This window comes from Schistosoma mansoni, chromosome W (genome assembly GCF_000237925.1).
Source record: "Schistosoma mansoni strain Puerto Rico chromosome W, complete genome".
Classification (NCBI taxonomy): domain Eukaryota; kingdom Metazoa; phylum Platyhelminthes; class Trematoda; order Strigeidida; family Schistosomatidae; genus Schistosoma; species Schistosoma mansoni.
The window spans coordinates 55,003,319-55,026,732 of record NC_031502.1 but is presented as its reverse complement, the minus strand read 5'-3'; the positions used below and the strand labels follow the sequence as shown (position 1 = coordinate 55,026,732).

General features: G+C 39.8%; 1 protein-coding gene across 1 annotated transcript; it reads left to right on the top strand.

Moving 5' to 3' along the window:
• Positions 1 to 983: 983 nt before the first annotated feature.
• Positions 984 to 23,414, top strand: Smp_026510 (protein kinase; the record flags this gene model as incomplete). The annotated part of the gene is made up of 6 exons (XM_018790198.1): positions 984 to 1,065; positions 5,726 to 6,225; positions 12,514 to 12,749; positions 14,628 to 14,845; positions 20,659 to 20,987; positions 23,041 to 23,414. Exons 2-6 carry the CDS (start codon positions 5,748 to 5,750, stop codon positions 23,412 to 23,414), a joined length of 1,635 nt encoding a protein of 544 aa, XP_018655565.1. The 5' UTR covers positions 984 to 1,065; positions 5,726 to 5,747.

Here is a 23,414-nt window from a genome sequence, read left to right as displayed (position 1 = left end):
TGAGACATGTTGCAGACTATAGTTATAACTTAGGTAACTCACCTCTAGAAGTTTCCCAAGTTGAAAAAGATTTAGGAGTGTTGGTACCCTACGACCTGAAATCGTATGCGAACTGTGACAAAAACGCCTCTCAAGCAAACCTTGCACTGGTAACATTGAAGCGCAATTTTGGCCAGTTTGACGGTAGAACCTTCCACATAATCTTCAACAGTTTTATTCGTCCCCACTTAGAGTACGGAAACATAGTATTTCCTCCCTCCCTCCAAAAGGATAAGGTCACTCTGGAACGTATACAACGTCGAGCCACGAAATCAGTTCGGGGTCTCAAATTCAAACCTTATGAAGAGCGCCTCAAATCACTTAACCTTTACCCGTTAGAGTATAGGCGTCTTAGAGGTGATCTTCCTATGACTTATAGTATCCTTAATACTTCTGGTCATCCCCTTAAACAACTTCTTAAGCTTAGTCATAACACTAACCTCAGAGGTAACACCCAGAAATTGGAGACCCTACATAGCAGAACAGACTGCAGACACAACTTCTACTCCGTTAAAGTTGTCAAGTGCTGGAATTCGCTGCCGACTGAGCTAGTCCAAGCGACCTCCCAGGAGTCCTTTAAGAGAAAACTTGACTTATTCTTAAGGACTAAGGATAACATATTATTATGATTTACCAAATTCTTTTTTTCCCTCTATTATCGTTCATATACCTAGGTTCTTGCCTGGAGGTATTGGTGATCCACTGCTATCAGACACGGAAGCCCGTTAAGCGAAAGCTTCTTCTATTCCGTCCTCAACCATTTGAACCATTTTGAACCATATACTTAAGGACTAAGGCCAGTATCTCACAACAATTTACCAACATTTTTTCTTCTTTGTCGTTAAATATACCAATATTTAGGCCCGTAAACATCGGCGATTCACTGCATCTATATACGGTAGCCCGTTAAGTGAAGCTTCTTCTAATCCGTCTAGATCCATTTGGATCATTTAGGCGCTACATTCACTTCAAGGTCATCCGGCGCAGCCACTTTCTCACGTTAGCTTCATTGAATTTGTACTAAGTGTAAGTCCTTACCTCAAGCTTTCTGAGTTGTCATCACACGTTCGTCGTATTTCAATCTTCCAGCAACACTGTGTTATCTATACAAAAAGTTTCTCTTAGGTTTGGAAAACCTTAGACACAAACCTGTCAACAACAGAGCTACTATACAATTTCATTGTTCAAAAAATGATTTAATGTTATCGTTGATTTTATTGTAGAATACTGAGTTTCATTCATCCCAGCTGCTTCAATAATCGTACTCTAGCTCGTTAAAAAGTCAATTTTCGTCTCATTGTTTCTGTCAGAATGAAGAATGAATGTTAGGTGTTTGTAGCTGAAATGCTAATATCCAAGATGCAAATTTATTTATTTTATTTATTTAAACATAAATATTAGTACGAAGGGGCACCAGATATATATGCGCCACACAAATCTCATTTGATTTGTGTGAGGGCTGTGATACTGCCCGGGTGCCCGGATTGAAGCAGGTGGTTTTCTTAAGGGGATACACCACGAGCCTTTGACCTAAAAGTCTGATCCACAAGGCAGTGGAGCATCGTGAGGAGATGCGGTCCCATGGTAGCCGGTGACCAATGATTGGTTCATACGCCATTTGTTCCCTCAGGGTTCTGGATGGAGGCCATGTGTAGTATTGGTTTGGAATCAGGATTTTCCAACTCCCCTGGGTGGATTTTCCGTGTCCTGCGACCCGGTTAAAGGGCCGGACATTCTCTTTTCGTCCTGTCAATTTCGTAAACAACAGTAATGCTACAAGAAGGCAGCGAGTGGGACTTCCTTGTCGGATGCTATATACACGTGGCCATGTGAGAGCATTTGGAGAGGGAGAGCGGACTCTCCCCACTCTCGGCCGTACCAGGGCATTTTTGGGCGATGGATAATCGCATCAATTATTGTTAGTAATCAGTTGTTAGAAACGTATTGTGACGGTGTAAAGTCATCTATTACTTATCCTCTTATAAACTCAAAGCATTTTGTCCTTCCTTATCAATTTGTTATTCTCTACTTTTTATCGTTTCAGTATCTTACTACGTTTACACTTATGAAGTGTAGCAATGCATATATGTGTAAAGTTTGCATTCTTTGGTTTTATGTGAAATGGTCTAAACCAACATAGTATGCTAGTTTGTAGTAGAATTATAGTGAAAAACAAGTTAGATTTGTTAGTCTAAGATTTTGGTGGAATTATTTGAAAGCGAAATTTAAGTAGTGTAGAAATTATTTGATTCAACTAATTTAAAGAGACTAAATATATAAGAATTTTTGTCTTAATTAGAGCAAATAGTTTCACGGTGTTCGGGTGCCGAGTTGATTTAAGACATTAAATAGGAATAATATATTTGTAAAATCTCAGCGAATGAATTTGAAGTAAATTCAACGTTTCGCCTGGCAATCTGGTTCAAGCTTTTTCAAGGAAATATTAAAGAGATTAATATTTACAAAAGCGATAATATTTCAGTGGATATGTATGAAGTCATTACTGATGTTTGCAAATGTACATATTGTAGATATTGTAGTATTAGCCGGAGACTTGAATGCACATGTCGGGCATCTAGGCACAGAAGAGAGTCGTTTAGGTGGCCGATGGGGACTTGTTGGTCGCAGGACAGATAACGGGGACCGTTTGCTGCAACTGTGCACAGACCACAACCTGTTTCTGGCTAGCACTAACTTCCGGCACTGTCATCGCCGGTGTGCCACCTGGCGTCCTCCCTCTGCATCTCAAGCCTGGACTCAGATTGATCACATCGCGATCAGCTACCGCTGGCGTGGTTGTGTACAAGACTGCCGCTCCTTTTGGAGTACCTATCTGGAGTCTGATCATGCCCTGGTCTGCGCCAATCTCACCTTACTTTTCAGTGGCCGAAGGATTGACCACCATCAACGGATCGATGTTAGTAAACTGGCTGCAACTTCTGTTGCAAGTAAGTATCGAGCGGAGCTAGCCTCTAGGCTAGCTACCATCCTATCGAAAAGTATAGATGAGCATTGGTTGCATCTTCACGACGCCATGAAAATGGCGAGTAAAGCCGCTTGTGGCTTATCGAAACGTCCCGCTTACAAGCACTGGGTTTCTTCTAGCTCCTTACAACTGATGGAAGCCCGTCGGTCTACTCCGGGTGACCGTGAGTTTGACCACAAACGAAGGCTGTTACGTAGTGAAATTGGGCAAAGCTTGCGTAAGGACCGAGAAGCCTGGTGGTCGGAGCGTGCTAATGAGATGGAAGCAGCAGCTGCATCTGGTAACTGCCGGAAGCTCTTCCAACTCATCCGAGCCACTGGCAGCAAGAAGTCTGGTGTGAGTGAAACAATCTACGAGGATGATGGGATGCCAATCACTAACATCTCTCGACGTCTTGGACGATGGGCGGAATTTTTCGAAGGGCAGTTCAACTGGCCTGCTGCTCCGGCAACATCAACCAGTTTGTCCTGCTCCCTACGGCCGGTGACGACTGATCTACCAAACGAGGCGGAAGTCCGCAAGGAACTCCAACTCTTGAAGCGCTACAAATCACCTGGCCCAGATGACGTACCTCCGGCTCTTTCTAAAGATGGTGGTGACTTTCTGACTAAGGAACTGGCGGTGTTGTTTGCAAAGGTTTGGGAGCAAGAAAGTGTTCCAACATCATGGAATGAGTCAATAGTCGTCCCTATCTTTAAAAAGGGTTCACGTTGTTGCTGTAACAACTATTGGGGGATAAGTCTACTTCCGATTGCGTCCAAACTATTGGCTTCTGTCATTCTTCGTAGGTTGTTTAAAACCCGAGAACGATTGACTCGCGAGGAGCAGGCTGGTTTTCGTTCTGGTCGAGGATGCATTGATCACATCTTCACCCTCCGCCAAATGTTAGAACACCGTCATACTTATCGCAGGCCAACAATCGTAGTGTTTCTTGATATCAGGGCGGCCTTCGATTCGTTGGACAGGACTGTTCTCTGGGATTGTCTATTGAAGAAGGGTGTGCCTGAGAAGTTCATTAACATCTTAAAGGCCCTGTATACGAACACCTCAGGCAGAGTGAGGGCATACAACCACCTTTCTCCCTTGTTTCATTCGAGCAGTGGGGTTAGGCAGGGTTGCCCGATCTCACCATTCCCCTTCAACTTTGCCATCGATGACATTCTGGAAACAGCTCTGATGGATGTAAGTAATGGCGGTGTGGATATGTTGCCTGGAGAACGACTTCTCGACCTCGAGTATGCGGATGATATTGTCTTACTGTGCGATAATGCCCAAGACATGCAATCCGCACTTAATCAGTTGGAAATCAGTGTCCGCAGGTACGGCATGTGCTTTGCACCCTCCAAGTGCAAAGTACTCCTACAAGACTGGCAGGATTCTCATCCTGTACTCACCCTGGATGGTGAGCAGATCGAAGTAGTTGAGAAGTTCGTGTATCTAGGTAGCTATATAAGTGCTGGTGGTGGCGTGAGTGATGAGATTGATGCACGTATAAGGAAAGCCAGAGCGGCTTATGCCAATCTGGGCCATCTTTGGCGCCTTCGTGATGTTAGTCTGGTTGTCAAAGGTCGGATTTACAACGCGTTGGTGAGAGCAGTTTTGCTCTATACTTGTGAAGCCTGGCCTCTCCGAGTTGAGGATGTTAGACGTCTCTCTGTGTTCGATCATCGTTGTCTCCGAAGGATTGCTGACATCCAGTGGCAACACCATGTTAGTAATGCAGAGGTTCGGCATCGTGTGTTCGGGCGCCGAGACGATAAATCAATTGGTGTCACCATCTTGAAACACCGACTTCGGTGGCTTGGACATGTTTTACGAATGTCGTCAGAGAATTCCACGTCGTGCATTATTTGCCGACTCTGGGACTGGTTGGGAAAAGCGAAGAGGTGGTCAGTGTATGACATGGTGTCGTGGCATGAAAGAAAGCTGCAAAGGGCTAGCTTCCGTTGGTCCTTCACGACTCCCTGGTTAGGGTCCGAGAGATGGTGCAACACAGTGGCTAGAGACGCTATCGGATATGGCTCAAAATAGAAGCCAGTGGCGAACCTGCTGTAACCTTCTTTTACTTTCTACATAAAGAGTGGTTCTAACTTTCTTAACTGAAAGAGTCTTCTGGTTGTACATTTCAGTCCGCCTTATCTTTTCATCCCTTCTCTTCCTACTTTCATTATTTTGTGTGGCGCATATGTATCTGGTGCCCTTTTGTACCAATATATATGTGTTTAAATAAATAAATAAATAAATAACTGAAGGAGTCTTCCGGTTGTACATTTCAGTCCGCCTTATCTTTTCATCCCTTCTCTTCCTACTTTCATTATTTTGTGTGGCGCATATGTATCTGGTGCCCTTTTGTACCAATATATGTGTTTAAATAAATAAATAAATAAATAACTGAAGGAGTCTTCCGGTTGTACATTTCAGTCCGCCTTATCTTTTCATCCCTCCTCTTCCTACTTTCATTATTTTGTGTGGCATATATATATCTGGTGCCCTTTTTTACCAATATATATGTGTTTAAATAAATAAAATAAATGTACATAGTAGATGCTGGTGAAACGTAGTGAAAAGCGATTTTACTATTGTTTGTTAAGATGTTTTGACCGATTGAATTAGTATGCGTCTATATGACATTTTTTAATGAAGTTATATTAGTTGATACCTATTCCAAGAACTTTTTTTATTTTCTCCATCCTTTTACAGCACACTATTTGAATTCAATTAAATGTCAACATCCTCTGGGAGTGGAAGTAGACGTAATCGGTTGAATCTTACGCTTCCGAGTTCTGCTATCCAATCATCAGATAATTATTCTACAACACATAAAAAATCCGAGGAACCTGTCACAAATGCCGAGTTGAATAAATCTTCAGACAGTTTACAAGAATCATTACAAAGAAATGGAACTTCTAAAGCTGCATCATTATCAGATAAACTCGATGATAATAACAATCTAACGAATTCATCTCAGCCTGTGAAAACATCTCAACAAACTAGTATCTATCGTCCAAGTGCTCATCATTCACATCCTGTACACCGTAGAATCCCACCACCGCTCACAGATCTTCGTTTGTCTCCAAAGAAAACCCATACGCCGTCAAATGATAATCTATTTGGCTCGAGAGGTGATCGAAATAATGAACATCGCTATTCAAATAGGATCAGCACAGGACCTGTTGATGTCGCTGAAGTGTATGTTTTATGTATATATATACCTGTGTCAAATAGTTTTATTTGCATGTCTTTTTATATTCTGTTGCCCATTATTCTCTGAAGCTTCTATTATATGATAGTAATATCTGAAGCTGTTTTGCTGCAAGTGAGTTGTGTTTCCTTTAATAGTCACGAACTTCTCACTTCAGTTAGCGAACAGGAAAGTAGAGGATGAAAACAGTCTCATTTATCGTATTGAATTCGGAGTTTCAACTAACTAGCTTAGTGTACAAACTTATCAAATCATAAAAATAACCCGTAGAGTTGTGTATGTGTGTTTTACGATCTGTATTGAAAGGTTTAAATCGCCTGATTGAGATTTCGATCATACTTGCCTTCGAAGCATTGTTCTCGTATTTTCAAACTACGGAGTAAGTAATACTGAGGTTAGGCATAAGGTGGGTAAAGACACAACAATTGATGAGTTGGTAAATCTTTGTCGACTGATTTGGTTGGGACATGTAATACGTATATCCAACCACTTCCTATCTCGACGGTTGATTTTGTTTGCCGTAGGAGTAGGTTGGAAAAAAGCTGCGGACGACCAAACCGAAGCACAGCATTAGTCCATCAAGACATCGGTTGCTATTTATTTATTTATTTTATCTGAACACATAAGCACTAGTACAAGAGGGCACCAATTGCATATACGACACACAATAACAATGAGGTTGGGAAGAGATAGAGAGTGGGGGGTGAGTATAATAAAAAGAAGAGCGACAATGAACGGAGATTTGTGTGTGAGAGTAAAATAATAATAATAAGAATAATTATAGCAACTCAGATACAATTGAGTTTGTTTACATCTAATCTGGCTAAGCCCTTTTGTTAACTTATTTAATGGACAGTCATTCATACAATAACAACCTATCTATACCATTGTACTTTTTTATATACGCTTGAACATTGCTTACTACCTACACATGTATCCATTCCGCTAGCATTATTATTAATCGCTTAATTAATCCGATGACTCATACTTTTCCACTTATATATATATGTACATCTTAATCCTGTTTACTGCTCTGCTCTGCACTGCGCTACACCGTATTGTGCACACTTACTCATTCGGCTCTCACACTCACTCGCCTGCTTTACGGCACTGCTCTTTCATGCTTGCTTAACGTGCCTGTAATATTAGATACCTGTGTGTGGTTCAATAATAAACGCAATCAACCTTTCGTATTCGCCTTCTGATTTATACACCGTTAGGACGTTATCGAGTAACGGGTATCAAGACGAATAATATACAAAGTTAGGGATAATATCAAATATCGACCACCACATACTAATAGTGGGAGAAGTCCAGTCAGCGAAAATATTAACAGAAAGAATTCTACCAAATAAAGAAGTTACGTTCACTTTCATGACGGAAGTAAAAGAAAGTTACATCAGGATCGCCACTGGCTTCTATTCTGATCCATGTTTGATAGCGTCTCTAGCTACTGTGTTGCACCATCTGTGGGACCTCAACCAAGGAGTCGTGAAGGACCAATAGAAGCCAGTCCTATACAGCTTCCTCTCATACGCCCTCTGTTAGCGGGACATAGATTGGATTAAAGCATGTTTCATGCATGATGGTGTTGCTGCGCGCTGATTGGCTAATTCTAAACCGATCAGCCCGAGCATATTATTGGAGAAAAATCTAGAAGCTTCTTATGTATATACTACAAATATATGGATGTTATTCGAACTAGTGATTGCTGTTCACTTATCATTATTATTTTGAATACAATTTCATTCCTGTTCAAAGTGTTCTGATTTTGGGGTCTTGTAGAGTGTCATCGTATAAGAATACTAAGCAATAGGAATAGCTGGGTCGTTTATATAGCAAAAATACAATTATAACAGTGGCGACGAGGAAAAAGGAAAATTCATTCGAAATGACTATATCAGATGACCAGCTCAGCCGAATACTACAACAACAGCAAGCACAACTTGATGCACAAATGCGGTTGTTGGAGACTGATGCAACAGTTCAGCATCCAAAACTCGAGTTCACATGCTGTTTCAAGTACTTCTTGCTATGCAGTTGCTAGCAGCATCCCAGAATTCATATATGATCCCGAAAGTGGAAATACTTTTCTCACGTGGTTCAAGCGTTGGGAAGATACATTTAGAATAGAATTCTGTCAACAAGATGACGCATGGAAGACTCGGTTGTTGATGCGTAAGTTGGGAAGCAATGAGCATGCACGTTATGCTGATCATGTATTGCCAAAGTTACCTCGAGAGCTCAGTTTCGAGGAGACAGTAACGCAATTGTCAGAGATATTCGGCGAATCTTCTTCATTGTTTAGTATTCGATATCAGTGTCTGAATTTGGTGAAACGTGAAGCCGATGAATATGGTGCTCTAGCAGACGTCGTCAACAGAGAGTGTGAACGGTTCAAGTTACGCTCGTTGACAGAAGATCAATTTAAATGCCTTATATTCATCAAAGCTCTACAGTCACCACAAGATACTGAAATTAGAACCAGACTTCTAACTCATTTGGATCAAGACCCAAACGTCACACTCAAGACATTGACAGATGAGTGTAAACGACTACAAAACATCAGACACGACAATCAGTTAATTGAACAGGTAAATTCTAATTTAACCTGCAGTAGTGTAAATGCTATGACTAGGTTAAAAAGTCAGAAGCCGAATAAAACTCATAACAAACCAACGGATGCCTGTTGGTTATGCGGCGATTGGCATTATGTACGGTTCTGTCCATTTAAGAAGCATAAATGTCAGGTGTGCAACAGACGTGGACATAAAGAAGGCCATTGTCCACCGAATCGTACGTCCCAGCCCAAGAAGAAGTATAAACATCTTCCACGTGTAGTGAAATCAACCGAGTCTAAATCTCTTTCTCTGGTAGCAGCTTTTCAAACAGACTGTGACATTCGGAGAAAGTACGTTACTATCCAGATAAACGGCATTTCAGCTCGTCTTCAAATTGACACGGCATCAGATATCACCCTAGTATCCAGGGAAACGTATAACTTGCTGGGAAAGCCGCCAATGAAGCCATCCAAGATAACGGCTAAAAACGCATTTGGAGGTATACTAAAACTAGTTGGTGAACTACAGTGTGAATTTTCCTTCAATGGAAATAGCTGTCAAGGAGTATGCTATCTAACAGAGCGACCAAACCTTGATCTTCTTGGTCTAGATATGTTAGAAAAACTTGGAATAATGTATGTACCCTTCAACAGCGTTTGTAATGTGTCGTGTCCATCATCAGACACCACTTCACATGCAAAAAAGACAGGTGAAAAGATTCCAGAAATACGGAGTGTAGTAGCAGCGGCAATTCGAAACACTCCAGTGTCGTCAGATGAAGTCAGGAAAGAGACTCTTCGAGACCCTGTTCTACAAGAAGTCAGAAAGTTCCACCTAGAAGGGTGGCCCTCGAAGATCAGTTCAACAGAGCTTCAGCAGTTTTATGAGCGCAGATTATCTCTTTCAATCATCGACGATTGTCTCATGTTTGCTGAACGTGTCATAATCCCAAAGAAGTTGCAACCAGCAGTCCCCGAACAGCTGCATGCAGGACATCCCGGAATAAACCGCATGAAAGCGCTAGCACGAAGTTATGTATACTGGCCACAATTAGATACCTAACTCGAGCAGCTATCCCGTTCGTGTACAAAATGTGCATTGGCAGCAAAAGCTCCACGAAAAGCAGAGTTGCAATCATGGCCGATACCACAGTCACCGTGGCAGCGTATACATTTAGATTTCGCTGGTCCTTTCCATGGACAAACTTACCTTCTGGTAGTTGACGCATACAGCAAGTGGCCGGAAATTTTCATCATGGGACATCCAACCGCAAGCTGCACAGTTAGAAAACTGCGGCAATTATTCAGTCGTTTCGGGGTTCCAGAACAAGTAGTCAGCGACAACGGCACACAATTTACATCATCTATCTTTTCAGAATTTTGTCAGCAGAACGGAATCAGGCACATCCGAACACCTTCATTCCATCCGCAATCGAATGGCCAGGTAGAACGTTTTGTTGGTACGTTCAAAAATGCTCTAAAAAAATCAAGAGGGGAGGGTACCACCGAAGAGATCTTAGAGAGGTTCCTGCTTATCTATCGCTCTACACCGAACCCTCAAACAACAAATGGGGTCTCTCCAGCGGAAGCGTTACTTGGCAGAAAAATAAGGACACATTTCGATGTTATCCGTCCGACTCCAGCTCTTAAGCCGCAACGAAACATGATGATGGAGAAACAGTACAATCGTCATCATGGGGCACAAAAACGATTGTTCAGCGTGGGTCAAAAGGTACTCGCTATGGACTATCGAGGAAAACATCCCTCATGGACAGCTGGTCGGATCGTGAGAAAGAAAGGGAATGTGGTTTTTGAGGTGTCAGTTGGCTCAGAAGTTTGGATACGTCATGCTAACCAACTGAAAGCAACTTTGATAGCCAGCAGCGAGAATCGACATCGAATACCTCTTGACGTCCTGCTAGACACCTTTGAGATCAAAACACCTGAAACAGACAGGACAGTCAAGGTGCAAACGAAGGATGATACAACGTCCTTATTACCTAGAAAGTGGACTAACCGGAAACATAAACGAGTAAAGCGGTTGCAGTTGGACCCTAGCACCAGATCCTACGAATCTGCTCAAGGGGGAGGTGTTAGCGGGACATAGATTGGATTAAAGCATGTTTCATGCATGATGGTGTTGCTGCGCGCTGATTGGCTAATTCTAAACCGATCAGCCCGAGCATATTATTGGAGAAAAATCTAGAAGCTTCTTATGTATATACTACAAATATATGGATGTTATTCGAACTAGTGATTGCTGTTCACTTATCATTATTATTTTGAATACAATTTCATTCCTGTTCAAAGTGTTCTGATTTTGGGGTCTTGTAGAGTGTCATCGTATAAGAATACTAAGCAATAGGAATAGCTGGGTCGTTTATATAGCAAAAATACAATTGTAACACCCTCACACAAATCGAATGAGATTTGTGCGGCGCATATATATCTGATGCTTCCTTGTACCTATATTTATGTGTTGAAATAAATAATAAAATAAATCGTCTCATACCACGACACCATATCATACACTGACCACCTCTCCGCTTTTTCCAATCAGTCCCAGCGTCAGCCAATAATACACGACGTGAAACTCTCTCGGAAGTCAATGTTTCAAGATAGGGACATCAAATGAATTATCGTCTGTGTGCCCGATCACACGATGACGAGCCTTTGCAGTAATAACTTGGTGTTGCCACTTGATGTCAGAAATCATTCAGAGACAACGATGATCAAACACAGAGAGTTGTCTAACGTCATCAACTCGGAGTGACCAGGTTTCACAAACATAGAGTAAAACCGCCTGAGGTGTTTGTATATAGGATCTTTAAGATGTCAATAAACTTCCCAGGCACACCCTTCTTCAATAGACAACGCAAGAGAATTCCTGTTCAACGAATCTAGGGCGGCCCTAATGTCAAGAAACACCGCGATTGTTGGCCTACAATAACAAGCTACTGTGGCATGGTAACCTAAATCAAAGCACATACATCCCAGATTCTACGATGTCTATAACTGACTAAAGTTTGCGAACATATCTTAGTTTATAGTTAAAAACTTTTTTTGTTTTATGTTTGATTATTGATCTGAATATTGATAGAAATAAACACTTAACTTTTAACCAATAAGTTATACTGTCACTTCATCAACTTTGATCTGGTTACCTGCCTCATAAACACGAGTATATCATTCTACACTTGGTGAATGTGTCACATTTTTAAAAAAATCAATAATTAGTTTATCTAGATTTCAAAGCTGTCGATCATCATGATAGTCGTGGTGAATATGTATGTACCATTGTCATACAAGTTATCATCATCAGTGTATAGCTAAAATTTTAAACTTCATATATCATATTCAGAAGAGGGTTTTGTGGAGATTTTAGTAATTTTATATAGTTGTAATCATGAGTCAATTGAAGCTAGACCACAATGGAAAACCTGGAAGTACTGGACGGCCGTTTCTTTTTATTGTGGGACTCCTCAGCAGTGCGCATCAACGATCCCACCTAGCGAGATTCGAACCCATGACCTATCAGTCTCGCGCGCGAGCGCTTAACCATTAGATTCGCACTACTGAGGAGTCCCACAATAAGACGAAACGGCCTTCCAGTGCTGTCAGGTTCATATATCATAGTTTGCATTTATAAATAAGTACTAACTTTCAGCTTCAATCGTCTCTTTCTTTTTTTTTTTACAAAAAAATTTTTTAGTTTAAAACAATTAGCGATACAAGATTTGGATGATAATCAACGACGTCGTTTAAGTGCATTTGTAGCAGATAAACAAAAAATTGGTGAATTACATCCAGAAGATTTTGAAAAGTTAAATGAATTAGGTAAAGGTAATGGTGGTGTAGTTAGTCGTGTACGTCATACAACAACTGGTTTAATTATGGCTAAGAAAAATATTCATTTAGAAATTAAACCAATTGTTAAAACACAAATTATACGTGAACTTCAAGTAAGTTATTAAACTCTCTATTTTTTTCTCTTTTCATTATTGTTTCTTTGTTTGTTTTCATTTCGATATTATAGTTTAGTTAAAGTTGATAACATTCAGTTAGTAGGTCACAAACTTGAACTCCTTATTTACTTACTTACTTACTCCTGTTACTCCCGATGGAGCATAGACCGCTGACCAGTATTCTACAACCCACTCTGTTCTGGGCCTTCCTTTATAGGTCTATCCAATTCTTGTTCATTCTTCTCATGTCTGTCTCCATTTCTCGGCGTAATGTGTTCATTGGTCTTCTTCTTCTCTTTTGGCCTTTGGGATTCCATGTGTGGGCTTGCCTTGTGATGCAGTTGGGTGACTTCCTCAATGTGTGTCCTATCCACTTCCAGCGCTTCCTCCTGATTTCTTCCTCCACTGAAATCTGGTTTGTTGTCTCCCACAGTAGGTTGTTGCTGATAGTGTCTGGCCAATGGAATCGAAGTATCTTGCGTAGACAGTTGTTAATAAACACGTGTATATTCTGGATGATGGCTTTCGTAGTTCTCCACGTCTCCACCCTATACAGTAACTTGAAACTCCACTTCATTTAATTTAGTTTACCTATCTGACTAGTAATATTGTTGCCTTTTATACGTATATAAGAGAGAGAGAGCGTTGCTCTGGTTGTTAAAAGGTGGATCGGCCTCGTGACTTCCGAAAAATTCCGGCTTTCATTATGAGGCGTCATAATTATTCCTTCAACTCCCAGGGCAGAGTTTAAATGGTTTGAATTATTTTTTCTGGTTAGCGTTTTTTTAGCGAGTTAGTTTTTCTACGGGATGGGGTCGCTAACCTCATGCTCAACCCTCCTCCTTTACCCGTGCTTGGGACCGGCAGTAACTCTAGAAGAGCTACAGGCGGAGCACAATTTGTACGTTTTCCATGTATTGTTTAACTACAACTCCTATGAAATATAATATCTCATAATTTCCACTACAAACTAATCTTTATCTTAGTTACCGAATACTTGAGGTGAAACATGAACAACTATAAAGTGTTTTTTTCCTACTGATCTTATCACTGGTCTTACAATGATGAATTACATAAATATTTATACAGTAATTTAGTTTGCGAAATGCTTAGAGGTTGTTTCTATGATATCCTCTTTGATCTAGGTTTTATGCTGCTAATCGGGTACTTGCCAGTAGGGTATACCTTTAGTACCCTATGTCTGACTCCATAATGATGGAATTATAATGTTAACGAAATGTATATCCTACTTAGTTTGTATATATTCTGTTGGCGCATTCCGTTAATAACAACATGCATACAAGAAGCTGAATACGAAAGTATTTAAAGAATATATATTTCAGACATTCATTCATACAGACGAATGATAAGAGACAAGAAGAAATGCACATGAACTAGAGTAGCAGAAATAATCAACTGAGAGTGACTAATAAGTAAATCAGCTTTTCTAAGCATAAAAGGGATGCAAATAAGTAAGTATACAAACACACGTTCAAGTATTTCTATGAATCCGGTGTTTATCTTGTTGTGCTAACGAGGTATGGCAACTTGGACCGATGCATATGTGTGCCTGGTCCTACGTTGTAGCTGACTGACTGACTGACACACTCGTGTATAGACCATACTGAGTGTTATACATAAATAATTGGCAATGTCAAACATATGGATGATATACGATAAATAGAAAAACTGGAATAATTTATCTATCCAAAGGTTAAAATCAATCGTGTAGATGTGAAATAGTACTATATACCACTTACCTACAATCCTAATAATTTGAACCCATATTACTTCTAGCTTCAATGTCTGAGATGTTATCACAAAACTATTGATTCATCTTACCTTTTTATGTTTCCATTAATTATTTACTATCAGGTATTACATGATTGTAATTCACCTTATATTGTTGGCTATTATGGTGCATTTTTTGCTGATGGTGATATTAGTTTATGCATGGAATATATGGATGGTGGAAGTTTAGATATTGTTCTATTACATGCTGGTCGTTTACCTGAACCAATTGTTGCTAAAATATTATATTCTGTAATACGTGGTTTAGTTTATTTACGTGAAGTATTACATATTATACATAGGTAAGTAAGGTCTTCTTCTTCGTGTTGTTGACTTTCCTTAATTTTCATAGTTGAAATCATGAGTCAATTGAAGCTAGGCCATCATAGAAAACCTGGAAGTACTGAACGGCCGTTCCGTCCTATTATGGGACTACTCAGCAGTGCGCATCCACGATCCCGCACTTGCGAGATTCGCACCCAGGACCCACCAGTCTCGCGCTGGAGCACTTAACCGATAAACCACTGAGCCGGCAGCCAACGGTGTTAATGTCTAACTTCAATCAATCCACGATGTTTAAGCAACCGTTCACCAATTGTCTTCAGTGAGTTGTTATCTCACAACAGACTTGGTTGAACTCCACTGGTCACTGCTTCCCACTAGAACTCAAGGAAACATCCCTTGAAGTCAGTCACTAGTGAGCATATGATTATAGATCAGAAGGGGTTTTGTGGAGATTTCAGTATTTTCACAGTTGAAATCATGAGTCAATTAAAGCTAGGCCACCATGGAAAACCTGAAAACACTGGGCGGCCGTTCCGTCCTATTATGGGACTCCTCAGCAGTGCGCATCCACGATCCCGCACCCTCGAGACTCGAACCCAGGACATACCAGTTCCTAATTTGTTTTTAATTTTTACTGTCGGATGAAGAGCATAAAAGAAAATATGTATTTCTTGGAAATTGAACGGTTATTTATATTTATACTGATGTATATTTAAAGTAATGTTATCGTTTGAGAAACGTCACCAATCTTCACGAGGTTTAAACAAAAGTTATCCAGCAGCTATTATATCACGATTTGTATAAAGAATTTGATTGTTCAGTCCGAAATAAGTAGTTGTCTTACGGAAACATCTTTCTAGATCCTCACTTGAATATCACATCCTTGATGAGTCAGGAGGAAAACCTCAGGGTTTGCATCCCTCAGTACCCATTTACCAAGTATAGTCTTATGTACTCGACTGTCTTGAGTGTAATAACTAGTAGTGATGCTACCTTGTTGTTCAAACTGAAGGAGACGTGGGATTTGAAGCTGTGGCTCAGTGCTTAAAAGGTGTGCTTGAGTTACTACTAATTCACCACTTTGAAACTGGAAACTAAAATTTATATACTTTTTGCTTCTTCTGAACCTAAAGTCTTTATTGATTTGTATTTTAGTCAGTTTTCTGTTACTTCTGATTAGACCGTCCTTAGGTTTTGGTTAGTTTTAAGAGCCAAAAATCCGTTTCCACATTTTCTACACTTTTAGCAGAAAATATTCAAACTAATTCAAGACAGTGTATGTAAGTCCTTTGAAACAGACTATAAATATGTCAGTGTCATGATAACGAAGATTTTTAGCTCAAATAGTTGTATTTATTGATATTGTACTCTCTGAGGTGAGCTGTCTCACTGCGAAGCTCTCATTATCATTACAAACAATATCATCAGTGCCTACTTCAAATAGGATCATACCTTTTGAACGTTTTCTACAAATATTAAATATCTCCTATTGGTCCACCTATATCCACACCTTTCTCTATACGTCGGCCCTGAGCCCGGTAGAGAATTCTATATCTCAATTAGCTAGCGTGTAACTGAAACGCTCATATATATACGAGCAATGCTTCGAAGACACCTATGATCGAATACTAGTAGCCTACGAATATCCTCTACTCTTATCGGCCATGTTTCACTGCCATAAAGTAGGACGGAACAAACTGCTGCACAGTAAACCTGTCCTTTTGTTGCTAGACGGACATCTCGTCTACGCCATAAATGACGCAAGTTGGAGAAAGCTAGACGAGCCTTCTGTATCCGTGCTGAGATTTCGTCAAACACCAGACCACAAAGGCTGATGAGATTCCCAAGATAAGTGAAGCGGTCAACACGCTCAACTACCTCACTCCCTATCATTAGTTCAGGTGCCGATACAACCCAATCCTGAAGTAACATTTTGCACTTCGAGGGAGAGAATCTCATCCCGAACATGCCTGCATAGTTGCTTATAGTGGTCAGAAGACTCTGCATTTTGTCAGCGTCTTCATCAAATAAAACTATGTCATCGATATATTCTAAGTCAACAAGTGAGCCTCCCAGTAAAAGCTCAAATCCTGGAGATTGGGATGATGAAAGTGTTATTTCTAATAGCACGTCAACGAAAAAGTTAAACAAGAATGGAGAGAGTGGACAGCCCTGACGAACACCACTTGAGGTAACCAATTCTGATGACAGTTCGCCATAGGCTCTAACTCGACCAGTTGTTATTTTACATCAGATAATATCCCCGGCGAGGTAGGTGGTAGTTAGGTATACATAACACATATAGCAACCTCCTCAGTTGATGAATATATACTACCTCACCAATTGACTTGCCATGTTTACCCAGTAGCATTATATAAAGAACAATACTTAATAGATCCATTAAAAGCTTGGAATAAGTGGAATTTAGAAGTGCACTTCTGAAGCTTCTATGCTATTACACACACACACATACACATCTTGAGTTGTTATCATTGCAGTCTTAATAAAAATATTACCAATGTGTTATTTACTTATTAAAATCTAAGCGTAATATTTCAAATCAATAATAATTGCTTGTTCTTATTATTCTTATTATATTCTTACTTGGTTGCTTAGTTTGTTTATTTAAAAACACATAAATATTGGTAAAAAGGGGGCACCAGATATATATGCGCTACACAAATCTCATTTGATTTGTGTGGGGGCTGCGATACTGCCTAGGTGCCCAAACTGAAGCATGTGGTTTTCTTAGGGGGACACACCCGGAACCTTTGACCTAAAATTCTGATCCACAAGGCAGTGGATCATCGGGAGGAGATGTAGTCCCATGGTAGCCGATGACAAACGATTGATTCATACGCCATTTGTTTCCTGAGGATTCTAGAGCCTATGTGCACCATTGGTTTGGAATCAGGGTTTTCCAACTCCTCTAGATGGACTTACCATGTCCACCAACCCGGTTTAAGCGCCGGACATTCACTTTTGGTCCTCTCAATTTCGTAAACAACAGTAATACCACGAGAAGACATTGAGTAGGACTTCTCTGTCATAGGCTATATACGCGTGGTCATGTGAGAGCATTAGGAGATGGAGAGCGGACTCTCCCCACTCTCGGCCGTACCAGGGCATTTAGGGGCGGTTGCTTAGTAGTAGTAGTTCCCTGGTTAATTTCATTTGAGTATATAGTTTCTTTTTGAAAATAGTTAACATTCATGAACAAAACAATGAAAAAGCACAATTTTTTTTAAGTTTTAAAACATCATCTTATAAAACAAAATAAACATAGTCACATTTTTTTTGTTGTATATTGTGCTACTCATATTTTTGTTGTTCATTTTTATATAGATCATGTTTTGATTTCCTTTTCCATAAAGTCATCCTTTCGTTGTTGTTGAAGATCTTTTTTTCTTTCTGAAAATATGTACCTATAAATATGACAGTTTTTCAGCTCTAGTTAAAAGAGAACAACATTGTTCATTAGTGCGTAGCAAGAGAGGAAGTGAACTGGAACTTAAAAATCTGAACTGGAACCATCGATGAATGACATCTTTCTTTTTCCCAATAAGTGAATATGTGATGGTGATAACGTAAAAAGAAAATGTGCTCTCTGTAGATGAATCCACCCTAAATGCCCTGGTACGGCCGAGAGTGAGGAGAGTCCGCTCTCCCTCTCGAAATGCTCTCACATGGCCACGCATATATAGCCTATGACAGGGAAATCCTACTCACTGCCTTCTCGTGGCATTACTGTTGTTTACGAAATTGACAGAGCGAAAAGCGAATGTCCGGCGCTTTAACCAGGTTGGTGGACACGGAGAGTCCATCTAGAGGAGTTGGAAAACCCTGATTCCAAACCAATGGTGCACATGGGCTCCAGTATCCTGAGGGAAAAATGGCTTATAAATCAATCTTTGGTGACCGGCTACCATGGGACTGCATCTCCTCACTATACTCCACTGCCTTATGGATCAGATCTTTAGGTCGAAGGCTCCGGGTGTGATCCCCTAAGAAAACCACCTGTTTCGTTTTGGGCACCCGGACAGTATCATAGCCCTCATACAAATCAAATGAGATTTGCGTGGCGCATATATATCTGGTACTCCTTTGTACCAATATTTATGTGCCTAAATAAATAAATAAAAACAAGATTAATTTCATTCTACGATACAGTTTCGCACATTTTTGTTAGTAGTCAATTAAAAGATTTTGTTATTTCTATAGTGAAACATTATCCCTTCAGCATTTGCTATCAATGCTAAGATATATGTCTGTGGCTTGTGCTTAAAATTTCCCGCTATCATAATTGGATATCCTACTTCTTCTTGTTACTCCATACCTGGTTCAACTTCAGCTCGCTCTCATACAGTATCGGAGCAGCAGCTGGATATCGGTTTGTTTTTCCGATCATCATCCTTTTTGAGGGCTAGTTGTTACACAGTCTAGAGGCTTCTGACTTTCATCCCTATCACCTTGCTATCTGGATCAACCAATACCTTCGTTGGTATCTTGTGAGTATGAAGGTACCCTATTCATCATGCAACGTTAGGTCCGTTCACTAAAAATGACTTTCGTGACACTTAAATTCCGTGCAAAACTTTTCAAGTTTCTGTTACAGTAATCGCATTTCGTTCATCTTTATGATATTATTATTATTATTATTTAAACACATAAATATTGGCACAAGAAAGCACCAGATACATATGCGCCATACAAATCTCATTCGATTTGTTGAGGGCTGTGATACTGCCCAGGTGCCCAAACTGAAGCAGGTGGTTTTCTTAGGGGCCCACACCCGGAGCCTTTGACCGAAAGATCTGATCCACAAGGCAGTGGAGCATCGTGGGGAGATGCAATCCTATAGTAGCCAGTCACAAACAATGAGTTCATACGCCATTTGTTCCCTCAGGATACTGGAGCCCATGTGCACCATTGGTTTGGAATCAGGGTTTTCCAACTCCCCTAGGTGGACTCGCCTTGTCCACCAACCCGGTTAAAGCGCCGGACATTCACTTTTCGCTCTGTCAATTTCGTAAACAACAGTAATGCCACGAGAAGGCAGTGAGTAGGACTTCCCTGTCAGAGGCTATATATTCGCTGGCCATGTGAGAGCATTAGGAGATGGAGAGCGGACTCTCCTCACTCTCGGCCGTACCAGGGCATTTGGGGGCATCTTATCATAAAGATTTTATCTTTATGATAATTGATCCTGAAATGCCAAGGCATTGGTGTCAAGTTGTTGGTCTTTTTCAGAAATAGTGCTATCCAAAAGTTATGAACAATTAATTGATAACTAATTGTTGACATTTCTTTACATTAAGGGAAACGTTCCCCCCCTCCAAAAAAAGAAACAGTGTTTGGCCACAGCAAGCCACGACGTGCACTGCTTGATCATATAGATGAGTGGTTTGAAGAAATGGGGATGTAGCTTCGATGTATAAACTCATTCACTCTTGGCCTGAGCTATTTGAGGAAATATAGATGTCCTGGTGACAAACCACACGATTTCTCGATTCTGTGGTTGGAGGCATTGTATAACATGGTGCGAATTCTGTCACGGTCAAGCAGTTTCGTTTATTCTACATTTCTCTCTTAATAAGTCCTTCCTAACATTTCACTCTTTAATTCCGTCTTATTATCTCTTTTGAACTTCATTTCCCATATTTACATGTTGAATGTAGTCGAAATTCATCTCTGCCCAATTTCTTACACCACCCATTTTTATTTTAACAATAACTTATTTTACTACTTAATATTTTTTTCAAGTAGTATAAAATCATTTTCGTATCATCAAATATAGTTTATCACGTTAATTTGCTGATGAATGTTTCAGAGACGTCAAACCATCCAATATCCTTGTAAATCGTACAGGTGATGTGAAATTATGCGATTTCGGTGTAAGTGGTCAACTGATTGATTCCTTGGCTAATTCATTTGTTGGTACAAGAAGTTACATGGCACCGGAACGTTTAACAGGTGAACAGTACAATACATTAAGTGATGTATGGAGTTTGGGTTTATCGTTAGTTGAACTGGCAACTGGTCGATACCCGATTCCAGCAATTGAAGATGAAAAAGTTTATCTAAGTGCTTTCAGTTCACAACGAGATGTAAACTTGGAGCAACATTTAGAAGCAGCTAAAGAAGGGAAGCCACTTCCTGGTAAGAAATTACTTATTTATTTTGAAATAAATTTGTTAGACTGATGTAACAATGTATAAGGCGTAACTCGATTTTCCAAGTACAGATTTATGTATTAAATTGTGATCAGTTATTTGACTTCTGAAAGAACTCTGCATTACGTTTAGACTATTGGTAGCGAGTGAAACAGTTGAATACATTAACCAGTTCACTTATCGATATGGAAGTTGTTTAGATTGTTGAATTTTATTGAGATCACGAATCGATCGAAGTTAAACACCCATTGAACACCTCAAGGCACTAGGCAGCCATTTCTTCTTAATACGGAACCCCTCAACAGTGCTCATCCACAACACCACGACTAGGAATCGAGTCCAGGACCTTCAGTCTCATCCATGGTCGCTTAATCTTTAAACCACTGAGATGGCATCCAATAGTGTATAAGTTTAACTTTGATTAGTCCGCGATATTGCACAGCCATCTTCCACCGTCTTCAGAGAGTGCCTTCTCCACACCTTACATATTTGAACCCCACTAGCCAAGGCTTCGTAGTAAAACTCCGGAAATTTGTTAGCTTCAAGAGTGGGTTCGCGGATGCGCACTTCTGAAGAGTCTCGCACTAGGACGAGATTGCTGACTAGTACTCCCTGGATTTTAAGAGTTGTCTGACTTAGATCGGTTCGCGATATAAATAATTCACTTAAACTCTGATGAGTTGGTTCCTAACAAAATTTCAACATGTATTTTAATACTTCCCGTTGATTTTGCCAAATTACGTTGCTTGTGACGTTGGCGAGTTTTTCATCTTCAAACTGTGGGGCGAGTATACTTCTCAGTAGTCTGCTCTGTCTTACTCTGTGGTTGTGAAACATACTTTATGGAAGTAGAAGCTTTTTGATGATTAACGTTTTCGAAGCATTGTTGCGTTATCGTGGAACGACCACTCGAGTAGTGTTCAGATTAAGCTTAGAGTGCTAAACAAAAGTGGATAGTCGATCAATGATGTTATTCTTTATCAACTTATACTCAACCACCTATCTCGACGTGAAATACTATCTGGCATGGGAGTAGATTGGAAGGAAGCTACGAACGGCCAAATTAAAGAGTAGCATCAATCCTCGAAGTTATTGACAACTGAACTGAACGATATCGGTAGATTACCAGAGTTATACTATTCAATTGGTTCATAAACTTACGTGTCATACTTCTAACATTAGTATATGTGTTAGTAAACTCGACTACTAAATAACATTGATTGAATTTCGATCGTGGTTTCTAGTTCACTTTCTTAGATTATCTTAAGAAAAGAGATCAGTTCACTTGTTTAATGTTTTCATTTTATTCTGACAACATTAACTAAATTAGCTTCGTGTTATTGATTGACAACTTGGTAGTGAGCTTTCAAGTCAATCAAAGTTTAAACAAAATCATAAGAGCTATAGAGATATGGAAAAATCTATAGAGACAACCTATATTCTCTAATCTAGTTTACCTAGTTTTGATGGTCAGATGAAAAGTATTGAGAATGGCGAATTTCGACTATGTGGTGGAGAAGTGATGTCATTGGATGATAATAGGCTAAAATCACATTTCGATTGCATTTGAAAATTCCTTACTACTGAGTGTCATTACAATGACCTGAAGCTCCTTGAATCAATCTCTGATGAGCCTAGTACATCCACACTCATGAGGAGTCTCATACTACGATGAAACAGTTATCCAGCACTCCCTCATTTTCAACAATTGTCTAAAATCAGATTATGAACTCAGCAATATATATATATATATATATATATATATATATATATGTCTAGTTTCGTCCTATTTGAGACTCATCAGTCGGATGTAGCCGAACCTCAGTTTTGATGTTTACTACGTCGGGATTCGAATCCAATGCTTATCGTTTTAATAGTCAATACATTATTCATTCAACTACCGAATCTCGGTAGATACTAGCCACTCGAAATGCAATCTTGAATTTCAATAATGGAGTAATCTAAACCCTTGCTGATAATGATATACTGGTGTGTATGTTCAGCGTCTTAATTATTATTTTTTGTTTTTTCAACTATAGCTGTCAACAGTCCAAGTTCCGGACCAATGGCAATATTTGAACTATTATCCTATATTGTAGATCAACCACCGCCTCGTTTACCAAAATTTTGTTTCTCTGATGATTTTATCGATTTAGTTGATTCATGTCTTCGACGTCCAGCTAGTGATCGACCATCTTTAGAAAATCTTTTAAAACATAGATTTGTTGTTACTGCAGCTGGTGCTTGTCCATCAGGTAATGTTCAACGTCAAAGTACAGTAATAGATATTCGACAAACAGGTGGAATTGTTGATTCAAATCAATGTGAAGATCCAATTAATATTGGACGTTATCTTTCTTCTGTATTACCATCAGTAACAAATGATGATGGATCTAATCAAAATTCTTTTTAA